This window comes from Amphibalanus amphitrite, unplaced genomic scaffold (assembly GCF_019059575.1).
Source record: "Amphibalanus amphitrite isolate SeventyFive unplaced genomic scaffold, NRLGWU_Aamphi_draft 000004F_arrow, whole genome shotgun sequence".
Classification (NCBI taxonomy): Eukaryota; Metazoa; Arthropoda; class Thecostraca; order Balanomorpha; family Balanidae; genus Amphibalanus; species Amphibalanus amphitrite.
The window spans coordinates 574,313-591,995 of NW_024881501.1; the positions used below are offsets into that span (position 1 = coordinate 574,313).

Below are 17,683 nucleotides of genomic sequence, written 5' to 3' on the forward strand. Positions count from 1 at the left end.
GCGCGGTACACATATCTCTAAATTCTGCGAAAAAGAGGTTACTCAGAACACGTGCTGTGGGGGACGCCCAGGAGCGAGAAAGAGTGTGAATGACACCAGGTATAAAACTTCCAGAAAAGGTGATTCAAATGCACTAATTCATTTTGAGATATTACTACTCGATTTGATGTGACGGGCTGTTAAAATCAGAACATATTTTTCTTTCCACCCTGTAAATGGACGAATCAGTAGGTACCTAAATGGCCAAATGCAGCGAGTTGAGGGGGGAAGAGGGATGCGGATAGGTACCTGCCTAGAATAATTGAATTCATTTAAATCAAAATGTATTTTCAGTGGGTAGGTACCTAGTCAACACACACACTTACACTTAGTTAGGTACACTTACAAAGTACGAGAATTTAGAAGGCCACTTGGCCTGTGGGAGTCCATTGAACCTCAATATCATGATCCACCTGTCCATCACTAGGTATCCTTCCTTATTACATAGAAACTTTGAATGGCATGGCAATTTATAATTTTAAATGACAACATTTTTATGTTTCTTCTGTAGGTAGGTAGGTAGGTAGGTAGGTAGGTACACCAGACTGCTATGGACACTTTTCCAAGTTGGTGGGGCAAAAAACCTAATGTATGTCTTGGTTTGAGTCGTTTGATTGAGTTGATTGATTCCTTTCATTGTCGCGTTTGAGTCGATTGAATCAATTCCCGGAAACTGCTCTGACTTGATTGATTTGATTGATTTCCCAAATTTGTCGTGATTGAATTGATTGCTATTGATTGAGTCGTATGCAACCCTGGAAGCAGCAGGCTTTAAGGATCATTGCCATGCATAATTTTTGCAGTTTGTATTAAATGAACGCACGCTAGCGGCGTTTGAACTTGCAAGTATCTGACAGTCATTTTACAACACAGAAAATGTCACGACTTCTGACAATCATACACGAGGCCGGTTTTGACAAAAATATGAAAACTATATTATTTCAGATGCGCCAAACATTTCTTTGGTTAGCCTTATAGCGATTTACTCGGTTTGGTAAACTTGACTTTTTGGTATTTATGGTCACTCGTTAACCCCATTTGCATCACTGTGCGTCCGCCGGGAGGGCGGAGCTTAATGGTCACGTGTTTGTGACGTCATGCGTACGCACGGATAGCCTCTACTCCACTGACGGATTTACGGAGCCGATTTTAACATTACGAGGCAACGACAAGTACCCTTAAATTTAAAATTTTGTCAAGAAACCACATTGACGAAAGTTGGCGCTTGAGCTGAAATGTGCATTATGAAACTTTGAAGCAAATTCGACAAATATTAAGTAAATTATCGCCAAAAAACAGGGTCTCATGGGGTTTGAAATGCATAGTAGGTTTTATAGAAAAAAACTTATGTGTCGATGACCTTTCAATGGCCTTTGACCTGACTAGGTCAAACTGGGTATTTTCAAATTTGACGTGTTCTGTACCTCAGATGTTTACGAAAAATTAGCAGAAGATGTATCATAGTACCTATTGACAGTAAGTAAGGCAAAAATATTTCTGGGGAAATTCTAGCCTGTAAAGAAATAAATCATCATATTAAGCCAAACGCGATATACGAAATATGCCCTGAGGCTATTTGACGAATCCCGGCTAATTTGGCGCCTCTCGTTGGCCCGATTGGGCTACAATTTGGTATGCACAATACCCTGATACCCGACCCGAGATTGATACCGTAAATTGATACCGTACATATTTTGGCCTCTCCCTTTAAGACGGTTCATATTTCTTATAGCATGTAAATTGCAAAAATGTAGTTCTCTGTGAGCTCTTTGGTGCATTTTAGTTCAGCTAGTAATAATGATTAAGACTATTTTTTTTTTAGTCAAAGCCTGTCTCAAATAGCCCCATGGGGTGGGGCTATTTGAGACAGTTTTAGTTGCAAAGAAATAGAAGAAAATCGGTCACGCTAGATATAATTTTTTAAACGCCATACAATTGGAAATTAAATTTTGATCATTTTGGCGAAAAAAATTGCAAACACTGTTACATGTCCTTTTTATTCAATCTTTTCCTTTTTCGTAGGACACTTCAATTTCGGTAGGGTATAAAATTGCATCACTATATGCTAAGGTTATCATAATATGATGTGACGCTAAACTTTCAAAATGACAGGATGATCATCAAGGACTATTGTAAAGTCAACTACAGTAAAATTTTGAAAGTAAGTTTTTGTATATAGCCCTGGTGACGTGAAAACAGATATACCGAAAGTCGGTGGGGCTATTTGAGACGGCTTGCTACCTTATGAAGCACACCGTAATGAATCAAAAAAGGCAAAAGGATTCCCAAAGCATTTAAGTGAATAGTCTGCATGATTGCTTGTTCCATTGTACATATCCATGTGAAGAAACAACAAAAATGTTAAGCAGTTTTGATTTTATGCCGTTTTTCATCGATCGCTGCATGCTGTATCAATTGGCCGGTTACCCTACCACATCAAGTACTTGGATAGGCTCATCTAACAGTACGTTCAATTGAAGTCGCCGATGGGATTCGAACCACCGATCTCATTATCACCAGTTCGATACTCGAACCACTCCGCCACGGCGTAAACTTATGTTTAAGAGCTTTTGTTTTTGTTTTGTTGGGTTAGGCCCTTTCGGTCCAATGGGACCATTTCAGAGCCGTATAAGAGTTTAAATATCGTAAGCTTAAAACCTAGCTGCAATAGACGCAACCAAGGGCAAGGACCGAACGTATGACGCCACGTTGACGTCACTCAAGAGGCACGCTATTGGTCGGCTGATTCGTGTAATACAGTTGGAGAATACGCGTCGAGGAGACGGGTCCGGTCAAAACGATTCAGAAGTTCGTGTTTAGGCCGAGTTTTCGCCATGAAATAGCAATTGAGATAGAAAACAAAGACCATAACGATGTAGTGAGATCATTTCTGAACTAAGTGATATAGAAAGGAAAAGAGTGGGGAGATGAAAGGATGAACGCAGATGAAAGGAGCGGGGAGTGATGTGACCAAACGTGCTTGAGTCCCTATCCTGAATTGAAGTTCTATGGTACTTGACGTAGCCAGGTGACATGGGCATGGAAGGGCACTCCTGAATACCTGTTCCGCTATGTTTTACATAGTGGACCAGTAAAACGCCTTTTGGGCGAAGAACGAGCGAGCGAGATAGTGAGCCATGCACGTGCGGAAGGGCGAGAGGGTATTTCCAACAGGCTTGTGCAAAGCACCCTTCCAACCGTTACCGGTCGCTAGCGGTGTGCCAAATCTGAACGCAATCGGCCCACCCGTTCCTGAGATCTGGAAGCGGCATTCTGCACGTGCCCACGTGCAAACGGGGTCCAAACTGACTTTTGCACGGCACCCTACTAACCGGTCCCCAATCGTGTACCAAATTTGAGCGCAATCGGCCCAGCCGTTCTCGAGATCTGGGAGCGCCCCCTGCACGTGCGCACCTGCTGTAGCACCCCAACCTTAACACATGCAGATGAATTATCTGATGGAGACCTAACTGTGTACCGAGTTTCAATTCAATCGGCCCAACTTTACCACGCGCCACGTGCGGTGGTTGGCAAGAACGCATGGTGGACATCACACCACAGAACTTTTACGTCCAAGTGACATTCAGTAAAGAAGACCGCTTGTCAATCGGATGTCCCGTTCCTAAGATATTAGCTTTTGAAGAGCGTCCCCACGGCCGGCCGGCCGGCCGCTCATACTCAGGATTTTCCCTTAATTGAGTATGAACTCGCTCGCTCGCTGCGCTCGCTCGCTCGTAATAAGTCAATAGGTATGGGACAAATAAAGCGCCTGTGGCACTGACAATATGGTCGAGGCACGATTTTGTGGCATGACCATCATTAACATGAGGAACACTTTCTTGATCGAGAAGAACATTATCTGCTATCACTGAGTGAGATTCTGCCCAGATAACGACCCACTTTTCAAGTGGGTCGTGTTCGTGTGCCTAACTTGTAAGCATCTAAATGACTATAAGTTAAATTATAAATAATTGTTTCGCCGCCCTGGGACTACCAGTCCGATATTCCCACCACGGACTGGCCTGTCACGTGACACCAGTGATCGCCGGGGACGTCCGTCACGTGAGACCATTGACGTGCTGCTGTCCGTTGGCAGGGCCACGTGACGTCATACTACTCGACCGGCCTGCAGAAGTACACCTCATTCCAGGTGCACGGCTCGCAGGAGATCCGCCAGCTCTGCGCCACGGCCGGCCTGGTGCTGTGTCTGTCGCAGACGCAGCTGCGCGGCCAGCTGCGGCGCGGCCTGCCCGCCTTCACACACAGCTCGGCCCAGCTGGAGGACCTGCAGTGCCTGCTGCCGCGCGGCGACACGGCCCTGCTGCTGGCTGGCCACCAGACCACCATGGTGTCGTTCGACATGGTGCGCGCCCAGGAGACCCAGCTGGTCGACGTGGGCGCTCACGGCTGCGCCATTCTGCGCCAGCACGCTCGGCTCATCTGCTGCGGCGCCCCCACCGGCCGGGTGACGCTGCGTGACCCGAGCTCGCTGCGTGCGCAGCACACGCTGGACGCCCACTCGGCCAGTCTCAACGACCTGGATGTGCACAACAACCTGCTGGTGACATGCGGCTTTTCGCACAGGTGAGGCCGGCTGCCGGCCGCCGTGACCGGCACAGGGCTGCGCACAATCCAATGGGGGCATTCCACGATAGATCGTACCACTTTTTTCCAATTTGACACCCTCATCTCTCGGATTTTGATGATAATTAGTCTAAGTGGTAATCAGGGGCTCTGAATCCTCCTGTAACAATTTCAGGCTTATCAGATGAGTAGTTTTTGAGTTATAGTGTATTACATGTTTTGGATCTTGCGTTGCAGCGCTAAGTTTGGCGGGCTGTAACTCTAACACGAATAATCCAAATGCCAAATGCTATACGGCGTTGAACTTGCATTGAAACAAAAAATAATATGCATTTTTTAATTTTTGAAATATAAACTATTTTTATTTATAACACAGAGTTTCCTTTGATTTGCATTTTTAAGCCTTTGGGACCAAATCTTTTTGAATTTTTATTTGCTTAAAAATATTTTTGATCAATATTAAGTAGTATGCAAAAAATTAGGAAGATGTTCTTTCTATAAATGTACTTATTTTGCGTCACGGTAACGGTCTCGAATTGTGATTTGGGGAGGGGAGCCTACACATGGCGTGGTAAAGCTGCCTAGTGACATCACTGGTTACATAAAGTTCAATTGAAGTCATTTGTGCCTCACCTTTGCATTGTTGACATTGCGTGACGTCATTCGTACGTCACTAGGGACATAAGAGTTTTTGGTCAATAACTCTCGATCAAATTGAGCTAGCGAGACGGGAAAGCTACCAATGGACTCGGGAAGACCTTGCGAATCGAATGACGTGCAATATGATCTCATTCACCCAGCTTCGTGGACTGACCCGACTGTTAACCATCTCTGTGGCGGCGCTGTTTGTCCAGCGCCGCGCTGGTTGGCTTTGCTGCGGACTCGGGGCGGTCACGTGATGCCCGGGGGCTGGCTGCCGGCTGGGCTGCCCGGTCGGGGCGCGGAGCCAAATACACGGCAGGTGTGCTGACCCGAGGTCAGCGACTTAAGCTGACCTCACCAGAACAAACAGTATACCATTCGACGCGTCTGAGCTAGGCGAACACAAAGATGCTAAAATCGCGGCTCTACGACCATTTGTTGCGAAGTTATCTACTAAAACAGGACCCGTAATTTGGGTCACTTGAAATGACCTCAGGGTTCACCAATGAACCCGAGACCTTAATATGTGGTACCAATCGCTGCATCATGTAACTGCGCACATGCTCGTTTTTTCCGCAAGGTTCTAGCTCCATTAGAGGCGAAACGGCGAGCTGGGGTCGTACCGACCCCCGGAAACCCATTTTGCATTTATTAAAATGAGGAACTTATAGAAAGAACACCTTTCTAATTTTTTTGCATGTCGATTTAAAATGACCTGAAGTTTATTTAGAAAAAATAAAAATGTCAAAAATTTTGGTCCCAAGGGCCATTATAGACACTAAAAAAAAAACATTACGACTTGTTTCAATATATAAAGCTTTTTTCCAATTATAAAAAAGCTGTATTAATCTTAGATTCATCGTTAGTTCAAAGCTGTTAACCGTCTGCTGCTTGTTTAGCTCATTTTTGAGTTATAGCTCATCAAACTCACCCTTACAATCCGAAGTTTAGAAAATATTATGCAATATAACTCAAAAAGTTTTCATCTGCGAAGTCTGATATTTTGGCAGGTGTTTTTGGAACCTATGATGGGTGACATTAGGGGAGAGTTTTAAAATCTAAGCTCCCTTGCGGCATTTGCGGTAATATGCGGCGTGTATGCCGCATCGTTTGTAAACTGCGACCACTAAATTAAAAACAGCGGGTTTAGCGGAACAAATTTGGACCCAGCCGACTACAGCGGGATACAATGGGACTCGGCTGGTCCCAGCGGGATAAAGTGGGCCACTCAGCCGGTCCCAGTGGGACAAAGTGGGACTCAGCCGACTACTAGTGGGACAAATTGGGACTCAACCGACTACAGCGGGACATAGTTGGACTTAGCCGTCTCCAGCGGGACAAAGTCGGACTCATCCGGTCCCAGCGGGACACAATGGGACTCCGCCGATCCCAGCGGGATAAAGTGGCTGTGGAACTCATCACACTAGTTATGTCCCGCTGTAGTCGACTGAGTCTCACTTTGTCCCGCTGTAGTCGGATGAGTCCCACAATGTCCCGCTGTAGTCGGCTTAGTCCCACTTTGTCCCGCAGGAACTGGCTGAGTCCCACTATGTACCGCTGTAGCCTCGGCTAAATCCCACTATGCCCCGCTGTAGTCGGTTGAGTCCCAATTTGTCCCACTGTAGTCGGCTGAGTCCCACTTTGTCCCGCTGGGACCGGCTGATTTCCATTTTGTCCCGCTGGGACCGGCCGAGTCCCATTGTGTCCCACTGTAGTCGGATGAGTCCCACTACCTACGTCCCGCTGGGACCTTACGATTGACCGAGTCCCATTGTGTCCCTCTGGGACCGGCCGAATCCCATTGTGTCCCGCTGGGACCGGCTGAGTTCCACTTTGTCCCACCGTCAGAGGATCCGACTTTGTCCCGCTGGAGCCGCCTGAAACCCATAATGTCCCGCTGTAGTCGGCTGAGTCTAACTTTGTCCCGCTGTAGAAAAAAGCACAGTGTATATAAATACAGTGGCGGCAAATGCGCTTGGTCACGTGACCAAATCTGCGCGTGCTGTTGTGGCGAGGGCACTTCCCGAAACTCTGGTGCCAACGGCATCGCGGCGCCCATAGATAATACATGGGGCCTTTTCTTTTCAGACCTATCCAGTGGCGCAGCCAGGGGGGGGGGGGTCAGAGGGTCAGCTGACCCCCCCGAAATTTCTGTCAGGGGCCCGCTCTTGCTGAAAGCTTTGGTGAAAAAGTATACATAGCGAGGGAGGGAGAGAGAGAGAGAGAGAGAGAGAGAGAGAGAGAGAGAGAGAGAGAGAGAGAGAGAGAGAGAGAGAGAGAGACAGAGAGACAGAGAGACAGAGAGACAGAGAGACAGAGAGACAGAGAGACAGAGAGACAGAGAGACAGAGAGACAGAGAGACAGAGAGACAGAGAGACAGAGAGACAGAGAGACAGAGAGACAGAGAGACAGAGAGACAGAGAGACAGAGAGACAGAGAGACAGAGAGAGAGAGAGAGAGAGAGACAGAGAGAGAGAGAGAGAGAGAGAGAGAGAGAGAGAGACAGAGAGAGAGAGACAGAGAGAGAGAGACAGAGAGAGAGAGACAGAGAGAGAGAGACAGAGAGAGAGAGACAGAGAGAGAGAGACAGAGAGAGAGAGACAGAGAGAGAGAGACAGAGAGAGAGAGACAGAGAGAGAGAGACAGAGAGAGAGAGACAGAGAGAGAGAGACAGAGAGAGAGAGAGACAGAGAGAGAGAGAGACAGAGAGAGAGAGACAGAGAGAGAGAGACAGAGAGAGAGACAGAGAGAGAGACAGAGAGAGAGAGACAGAGAGAGAGAGACAGAGAGAGAGAGACAGAGAGAGAGAGACAGAGAGAGAGAGACAGAGAGAGAGAGACAGAGAGAGAGAGACAGAGAGAGAGAGACAGAGAGAGAGAGACAGAGAGAGAGAGACAGAGAGAGAGACAGAGAGAGAGAGACAGAGAGAGAGAGACAGAGAGAGAGAGACAGAGAGAGAGACAGAGAGAGAGAGAGACAGAGAGAGAGAGACAGAGAGAGAGAGACAGAGAGAGAGAGACAGAGAGAGAGACAGAGAGAGAGACAGAGAGAGAGAGACAGAGAGAGAGAGAGACAGAGAGAGAGAGAGACAGAGAGAGAGAGAGACAGAGAGAGAGAGACAGAGAGAGAGAGACAGAGAGAGAGAGAGAGAGAGAGGCCTACCCGTTCACCCGGGGGCCCGGCCCCATCCACCCGGGGGCCCGAGCCCCATCCACCCAGGGGCCCGGGCCCCATTCACCCAGGGGCCCGGGCCCCATTCACCCGGGGGCCCGGGCCCCGTCCACCCAGGGGCCCGGGCCCCATCCACCCGGGGGCCCGGGCCCCGTCCAACCGGGGGCCCGGGGGCGGGCTCCATCCAACCGGGCCCCGGGCCCCGTCCACCCAGGGGCCCGGCCCATCCACCCGGGGGCCCGGGCACCGTCCAACCGGGGGCCCGGGGGCGGGCTCCATCCACCCGGGACCAGGGCCCCGTCCACCCAGGAGCCCGGGCCCCGTCCACCCAGGGGCCCGGGCCCCATCCATCCGGGGCCCGGGCCCCATCCACCCGGGGGCCCGGCCCCATCCATCCGGGTTCCGGGCCCCGTCCACTTGGGGGCCCGGACCTCGTCCACCCAGGGGTCCGGGCCCCATCCACCCGGGGGCCCGGGTACCGTCCAACCGGGGGCCCGGGGGCGGGCTCCATCCACCCGGGACCAGGGCCCCGTCCACCCGGGGGCCCGGGCCCCATTCACCCGGGGGCCCGGCCCCATCCACCCGGGGCCCGGGCCCCGTCCACTTGGGGGCCCGGACCTCGTCCACCCAGGGGTCCGGGCCCCATCCACCCGGGGGCCCGGGCACCGTCCAACCGGGGACCCGGGCCCCATTCACCCGGGGGCCCGGGCCCCATTCACCCGGGGACCCGGGCCCCATTCACCCGGGGGCCCGGGCCCCATCCACCCTGGGGCCCGGGCCCCGTCCACTTGGGGGCCCGGACCTCGTCCACTCAGCCAGGGGTCCGAGCGGCGAGCCCCATCCATCCGGGGGCCCGGGCAGCAAATTTACAAACTGTATACACGTCTTCGGAGACCGAGCCGTGACGTCATGCCAATGGGCGGAGTCTTCGGAGACCGAGCCGTGACGTCATGCCAATGGGCGGAGTGAAAGGCTGTAGCGGCGCTTGGCAGGTGACGTCAAGTGCAGGGGCGGAGCGGAAGACTCGCGGATCGTGGAGCTTACCTACTCGATGAGAAATTGTAATGTTGTGTTGAATATTTACAACTAGCTAAAACCCCTGATCTTGTTTGGGAAAATAGTTCATCCGAAAGACCAAGTTATACTTACGATAGCATAATTGGTAAACACAGTTGCCTGCAAAGTTTGAATGTCAATCAGAGCAATCGTCTACCAATCGCCTGTGGCCAAGTGGCTATGATCCTCGCACGTCACCTAGAGGAGCCGAGTTCGATTCTCGGGGCGGCGAGTTTTTCTCATGAGCTCCGACGTCTAATTGAACGGTTTTACGTAAGCCTATAAGTAATATAAAGCAAACCCCTCTTATTGACGAACGCGGTTGGCGGCTCACACGCATGTTGCAGGTCAGAGTGGGTGGTATGAAGCGACGCGTCTCGACCGTCTCCGTGTTGTTTGCTAGGTGTGCACGCTGTCAGTGCACGGGTTTTGTGCATTTCGCCGAAAATCATTCTGGATTCTAATGAAATCGGACGTCTAAATAGGCCGACTCGGCGGCGCTCTGAACGGCAGACGGCTTAAAAGATCAACTTGAAACTTATACGCCCGTCTAGCGGCATCGATTTTGGCGAGGCACTTTTCGGATCTCTAACTATGCTCCAAAATGCCGAAAAACGTCGGGAAATTGGTGAAAATTGCATATCCGAAACATGACAACACACAAACACCGAATCAGTGCCCTGCTCCATGCGACTTAGCATTGGCCACATTGGCTGCCACGCTGGCAGCTAGACATCTGCGCCGTTTGACTGGCTTCCCTGGGAGACTGTCGGGGCGGCGACCTTTCCCCAGGCGTGCTGCACCACGGACCTGTCCTTCAGCCCGCCGGCTTATTGAACTGGGCTGGACACGAATTTTCCCCCTTCCGGCTCCGCCCCGATATGCACAGCCAGCTCCAGGCTCTGCCGAGTGCAGGAGGCTGTTGAGATCCGAGCTGGACTTCACGGTGTTCAAACGATGCGTGGCTCTGGCTAGGGCTTCATCTGTCAGGCCATCACCATACGCCGCTATGGCTTTGTTGAAAGCCTCGTGGTATGCAGCGACTGCTGCAGGCGTAGGGTGTTCCTCACCCGAGTCGGAGCCGGAAGATGGGCCTTCCACCGGCCCCTGGAACTCCTCTTCGTCATCCCACGTCGGATCTGTGGGCTGTCTGGACGTAGATGGATTCGATTGATCTTCGGGGGGCAGCTGCTTCTCGCCGGCAGCAGGAGCTGTTCGGACGTGGATGTCCGAGAAGAACGCTTGTGGTGGCGCCTCTGACTCTCCGACGGCAAGGCACATGAGCCAGCGGCGCTTCTCCGGCGTGGCAAGTATCTCCTGTGGAAGAGACACCATACCGACCATTCGTGCGCATGCCACCTGGTGCTTACACGCCGCGCCCGTTTCTCCCTTGACACAAGTGCACATGCCTATTGAAATGTCTACGTCGTACTGGATGCTGGGATCCGCGTCGCTACGCACTCGAAAGCTGTTTGTGTCGATCACTGTGATGTTCTCCTCTGGGACGGTAGATGAGTCCAGTCGCTTGGAGCGCCGACGACCCAGCGCAACGTCAATCAGCCGCTGTTGGATGTAGCCACTGTAGATGTCAGCCATGACCATAACCAGCTGGCAGGCGTTCCGCGCCTTGCACCTGAAACAGGATCAATTTTATTGCAAAACCGGATCGATCTCTACGGCTGATGAAATATGGGTATAAACTATAAATTCATACAAGTGAAGGTTTGAAGTCAGGTCAATATTTCTTTATAATAAATGCTTTATAATCCAATTAGTGGGTATAATGTTGTTCCCTCAGGAACTGTTCACGTGGCACGACATCAAAGTTTTATGTGAGATGATATCACTTAACTTGACCTGGTGACCTGACCTACCACAACAATTTTAACCAAGGTGTAAAAACATCCGTTCGTGCAAAATTTGGGGGTGCTGCACAACACCGTTTCTCGCTGTCGTAAAAAGCATGGTGAGTGTTTACCCCCGCTCTCCCCCTAACAGTGCGGAGGTTAACAGCATATTCCCTGAAAAAAAAATGTGCCAGTGGTCAATGGATAGGGACTCACTTTCCGTATCCGAACGCCGCAATCCGCTTAAAAAAAACTTTCAATCGCTCACAAGCTCCAATTAAATAACTTCAAATTACCTGTCAAGGACCACGTCTTTGATGATGTTCATGGTGGCTTCGGCGTGGTTGTTTGTGTGGTTTCCACGAAGTAGTGCTCCGCTCCGGAACCCGATAGCCCACTCTGTGCGGCGCTCCACCAGGCTCTCCAGATACCTGCAGGTCATTCAGAGAGATTCCTGTCAGAGAAACCTGCGATTATCCACATTCTGGCGTTAAGGATTTAGGCTTATGCATATGCAACGTCACATTCGATTCTTTTGGATTAGTTATAGGAATGTAAAATACACCAGAATCCATAGACAACACGCATATTGCGGCGGGGGGGGGGGGGGTTATTACCGCACCTCTCTCTGTTTTCGTTAATAGTAACACGCGCACTGCAGGGGGATCTGAGCCTGACACGAACTGCAGGGGAGGGGCGAAAAGCTATTGAGATTTCGAAAACGGTGCAACGTAGCGACAAGCCCAAAACGGCGTTGGATAGGTGGAAATATTATCTAGAGGAAATACACTGGGCCATTTTGGTCTCAGGTCGAAAATGAGGTCACTAGAGGTCACCGAAGTCAAATATGTTACGATTTTCATAACGTAAATGTCGCAGTAGTTTTTCTGCAAGAACTTCTGTTCCCGAAGTGACAGAGGAACGATTCAAATGTCGTTGTTCTTAGCTCTTCAAGGCGCGTCGAATGATATATATTTAATATGGCTTCGAACGGTCAACTAGACTTCAGGTTAAACCTTTGACCTCAGGCACAGACTTCTCTATAAAGAGAAGAGAAGTCTTTATAGAGAAGTCTGTGCCTCGGGTCAAGGTCATGACCTGACCACCCAAATGGGTAATACTGCATATCAGTGGATCCTTGTCGACGAGACAAACACACTGAGCGTTGTTTGGAGGCTCTATCTTTATTTAGTCAAAAGTTATTGCAGAGAAACTGTTGGCGATCTCAGGTGACCTCGGATGACCTAAGGAACACCTTCCAAAGGTCACAGGTGATATGTGTCGGTAAAATCACCAAAGGGGACCTGTAATAGCATGATCCTGAGGATATTGAAGTCATTGGATGGCATTCAGAGTAAGTTGAAATTTCTCCCATTGACTTAAAATGGGAGGTCGTGAAGTTGATCTGACCTCAGGTGACAAATACCGATCGCTCAATGTAGCTTTGGTGCAAGTTCAAATATCTTTGGAGGTGGGGTCTCTAACCTGACCTGGTGACCTGACCTTAGATCACCTGGGGTCAAAATTTTCACACAATGTGCATTGTGCGATGGGAGAACAGGTATTCAAAATTTGGCGGCGCTGCGCGCCGCCACGTTTTCTATGGATCTGAAAAACGCAAGGGGGTTCAACCCCCTTCCCCAGCAGAGCGCGGGTTAATGCGGATCGAGCGATATACGCTTAAAATGACCTATTTGGATCAAGCATCGCCTATTTGACCTCGTGAAGCCTTAACACAAGGCCTCATTTTCAAATTCACCTTTGGAGTTCAAGTTATTTGTGGCTGAACGCGTCTCTAATATCGAACGAAAAAAAAAAACGATGGTGTGTGAATAGCTCCTCTGTCTTTTCTGGAACAAAATTAATTGTAGAAACCCAATGTACGTAAATCTGTCATTAATCTGCCATTACATATGACCTCTGGAGGCTAAACTGATGACCTGAGTTCAAATTGTCGCTATTTTTGTCGCTATATTCTAGTTCACTGAATGTCGAGCCGTAACAATATCGACATATTTTGAATTTGGTGACCTTTGGAAGCTCTGGTGAACATATTATTGACCTGAAAAGCAAATGGCCTTAGCATTTACGCTATTTTATGATCGTATATGCAAAGTATTCAAAATGAACTGTTGAATGTGAATGAACCAACCTTGCGAAGCCCTCATGTGCGACATCTACGCCATCCAGGATCAGCTGAAAGGCATCTGGAGACGGTGCGTACACGAGCTGCTTCATGATGGCCATGTAGCGTTGGCGGTCCTGTTTTGGTACACCATGGCGACTGTCCAGGACCCACCGCCACACCTGTTGCAGCACATGAAAGATGCATAGGTACTGGGCTGACTCTGGCCACACCTTCCGCAGTGCACCCCTCTCTGCGTCACAGTTGTCCGTCATGAAGCACTCGGGGTGTTGTCGACCGTAGAACGCCTTCTCTCCCAGTGCCTTCTTCAGCAGCTCGAAGCCTGCAAACAAAGAGTTCGTAGACGTTGCCAACACATGCCAGTGTCCATTATCTTCACGTTACACACATATTGTATACGGGTATGGTAAGCAAACAAGACACTTATAATGTAAATTATAGATATATTATTGCTGTGGATAAATCGTAAGATGGTAAAACATTTTTGATGTCGCATGTGCACAATGGTCAATGATGAATTGAATCGAAAGTGGTGATACCGAAAGAGACGGGGTCTCACGATTCTAGCACGCCGCAATCAGAAAATTGTCTGAGGTTGCCACAAATTATACATACTATTTATACATACTACTGAGATTACACAAAAAAAAACTACTAATAAGTACTTATGTAACAAACATGAATCGTCAATTACACATCGTGAACATACCTTTGGTAAGGTGAGCCTCGTCCTGTGAGGACGTCAACACAATCCCCAGAGGCAGCGCTCCCATGGGGGTGGCGCACAGCAGCGGTATCACGGCCGTGTTGAGGCGATCGACAGACGCCGTCGCGTCGACGAACACGACCTCGCCTGCGGTGACCTAAGGTCAGGGCATTTTTGGAATCACCATTATAAGTCAATGGGAGAACTTTCAACTTCCTCTGAATGCCACCTGATCCACTCAATATGCTCAGGATCATGGTATTACAGGTCCCTGGTGGTCATTATACCGAAAGATGTCATCGGTGACCTTTGTAAAGTGTCCCCAGTTCATCCGTGGTCACCTGAGGTCACCAGCGGTTTTCTGCCATAACTTTTTATTGAATAGAGATAGAGACTCCGTTCGACGTTTATCGTGTTTGTCTCGTCAATGCGCATCAAATGATATGCAACATGACCTATTTCGGTCAGGTCATGACCTTGACCTGAGGTCAAATTTTCAACTTGACCTTTCGAGGTCATGTTATATATCATTCGATGCGCCTTGACGACCTAAGAACGATGGTGTTCGAGTCGATTCTCTATCTTGTCTGAAGAAAAAGTTTTTCAAGAAAAACTATCAGAAGTAAAAACGAACATTTTTTCTCCGGTGACCTCTGGTGACCTAGTTCGACTGGTGGCGAAGTTGGTTGACCTGATCGAAAAAATGACCGAAGTAGTTTCGTAAGCATTTTTGATGAGCTTTCGAATGTTTTCTTTTCGTTTTTCTCTACGACCAATACCGGCTGAGATAGAGGGGGATGTTCAAACACCCCCCCACACCCCCACACCCCCACAGTAGGTGATGGAAAATCTAGAGTGCCAGTGGGGCGCGGGTTAACACGCGCACTGCAGGGGGTGTTTTCAACCCCCCCCCCCTCCCCTGTGGTTTTTCGAAGATCGCGAGAGCCGCCAAATTTTGCATACCTGTTTTCCCAACTTTTGCACACATTGTGTAAAAAATTGACCCCAGCTGACCTATGGTCAGGTCACCAGGTCAGGTCAAGTGACCCTACCTCAGAACGTAAATTTCGAAGTTTGCAATCCCACCAAGCCCACAGTTGTTGAGATAGGATCTTGACACCCGCAGGAAATAGTAAAGGCGTCACGAGCTACAACTTGTAAATCTCGGAATTCTTATATCGATGACCAAAGGTAAGGTCATTTTTGCGACCGACCCATTATAAGTCAATGGGAGAACTTTCAACTTACTCTGAATGCCATCCTATGACTTCAATATGCTCAGGATGATAGTATTACAGGTCCCTGTTGGTGATTTCGCCGAAACATATCACTTGTGACCTTTGGAAGGTGATCTCCAGGTCATCTGAGGTCACCTGAGGTCACCAACGGTTTTTTTCAATAACTTTTAATTGAATAGAGATAGAGACTCCGTTCGACGTTTATCGTGTTTGTCTCGTCAATGCAGATCGAAAGATGCGCAACATGACCTATTTCGGTCAGGTCATGACCTTGACCTGAGGTCAAAGATAACATCTTGACCTATCGAATGCCGTTTACTGCTTGACGCTGCGTTGCGCCGTTTTCGAGATCTCAGGGGGGGGGGTGTTTTCACCCCCCCCCCCCTGCAGTTCGTGTTCGGCTCAGACCCGCTGCAGTGCGCGTGTTAATCCTCGCCCGCAAGCACATAGAATCTCCAGGGAATTTCGCATTGCTGGATGCCACTGGTTGGCCTTTGCCCTTATTTGTGGGTACCAGTCGCTGCGGCTAATGACAAGCAGCATGGTCCTTTTTTCGCAACGCTCTAGCTTTACAAGGAGCGAAATGGTGAGGGTGGGGGTCGTACCAACCCTCCCCCTGGCATGGCGAAGGTGTAAAAAAGTGATAGGTTGGTATGGCCAGTACTGCGGAGTCAGAGTCGGAGTCGGAGTCTGCCGGAGTCGGAGTCGGTAATTTTTTATCGACCGGAGTCTGAGCAGGAGTCGGAGTCGATTTTTGCGGACCGGTGTCGGAGTCGGAGTCACTGAAATTCGGTCGACTCCGCAGCACTGGGTATGGCGTGGGATACACGATTCCCTGTTCTAGGATGACGAAATAGCATGTGCGGGCGAGGGCTAAGGTAGTCTGTCACTATAGGACAACTATAGGCAGATTTTCACCATCCTTACCTCCTCTGAAGTAATCGTGGAACGCAGCTTCGACGGAGGGAAGAACCCGGAGTTCCTTGAGAGATGCTGCGCTGGTTGTCTCGTGGTTGTGGCTGCCGCTGATGGCGATGAAGCACGGTGACATGGCAAGCATCTCGTCGTCTTTCACCTTGCGGGCAGTCTGGTGCCTCACTTGCACCAGCATCTTTAGAGGGCATCTGTGGAAGAAATTGTGATGTTAGAAATTTGTATTTTCTCTTCCTCTGACATGAAGTCAGATGGGTCACGTGACCTTTAGGTATCAGTCATTGGGAAATCAAACCCAGCGATGCCGGACAGTTACTTAGGGAGATGGGAAATAACTTGCTGAGACCTTTTGCTGTTTTTTTTCTGTTTATATTTTCAGTCAGAGCGAGTGAACTTCTCCGAGTTGGCAGCGATACCTATACATTTCTTTTTTCGGTTGTGTAGAGGTCAGATAATGACGCCACATGTCAGTGACCTGACCTGACCTGGAGTCAATTTTGGCACTTGAAAGTCTGTTCCCGAAGTGACAGAGGAACGATTCAAATGTCGTTGTTCTTAGCTCTTCAAGGCGCGTCGAATGATATATATTTAATATGGCTTCGAACGGTCAACTAGACTTCAGGTTAAACCTTTGACCTCAGGCACAGACTTCTCTATAAAGAGAAGAGAAGTCTTTATAGAGAAGTCTGTGCCTCGGGTCAAGGTCATGACCTGACCACCCAAATGGGTAATACTGCATATCAGTGGATCCTTGTCGACGAGACAAACACACTGAGCGTTGTTTGGAGGCTCTATCTTTATTTAGTCAAAAGTTATTGCATAGAAACTGTTGGCGATCTCAGGTGACCTCGGATGACCTAAGGAACACCTTCCAAAGGTCACAGGTGATATGTGTCGGTAAAATCACCAAAGGGGACCTGTAATAGCATGATCCTGAGGATATTGAAGTCATTGGATGGCATTCAGAGTAAGTTGAAATTTCTCCCATTGACTTAAAATGGGAGGTCGTGAAGTTGATCTGACCTCAGGTGACAAATACCGATCGCTCAATGTAGCTTTGGTGCAAGTTCAAATATCTTTGGAGGTGGGGTCTCTAACCTGACCTGGTGACCTGACCTTAGATCACCTGGGGTCAAAATTTTCACACAATGTGCATTGTGCGATGGGAGAACAGGTATTCAAAATTTGGCGGCGCTGCGCGCCGCCACGTTTTCTATGGATCTGAAAAACGCAAGGGGGTTCAACCCCCTTCCCCAGCAGAGCGCGGGTTAATGCGGATCGAGCGATATACGCTTAAAATGACCTATTTGGATCAAGCAT

General features: G+C 49.3%; 1 protein-coding gene across 2 annotated transcripts in view; it reads left to right on the forward strand.

Moving 5' to 3' along the window:
* LOC122374542 (PAN2-PAN3 deadenylation complex catalytic subunit PAN2-like) overlaps positions 1–17,683 on the forward strand; it is a 169,186-nt gene that overhangs the window by 47,650 nt on the left and 103,853 nt on the right. For both annotated transcript variants that reach the window (XM_043353457.1, XM_043353380.1), the window contains exon 4: positions 4,136–4,623. In XM_043353457.1, the coding sequence (XP_043209392.1) occupies positions 4,136–4,623 (488 nt within the window). The remainder of the gene's footprint in view (positions 1–4,135; positions 4,624–17,683) is intronic.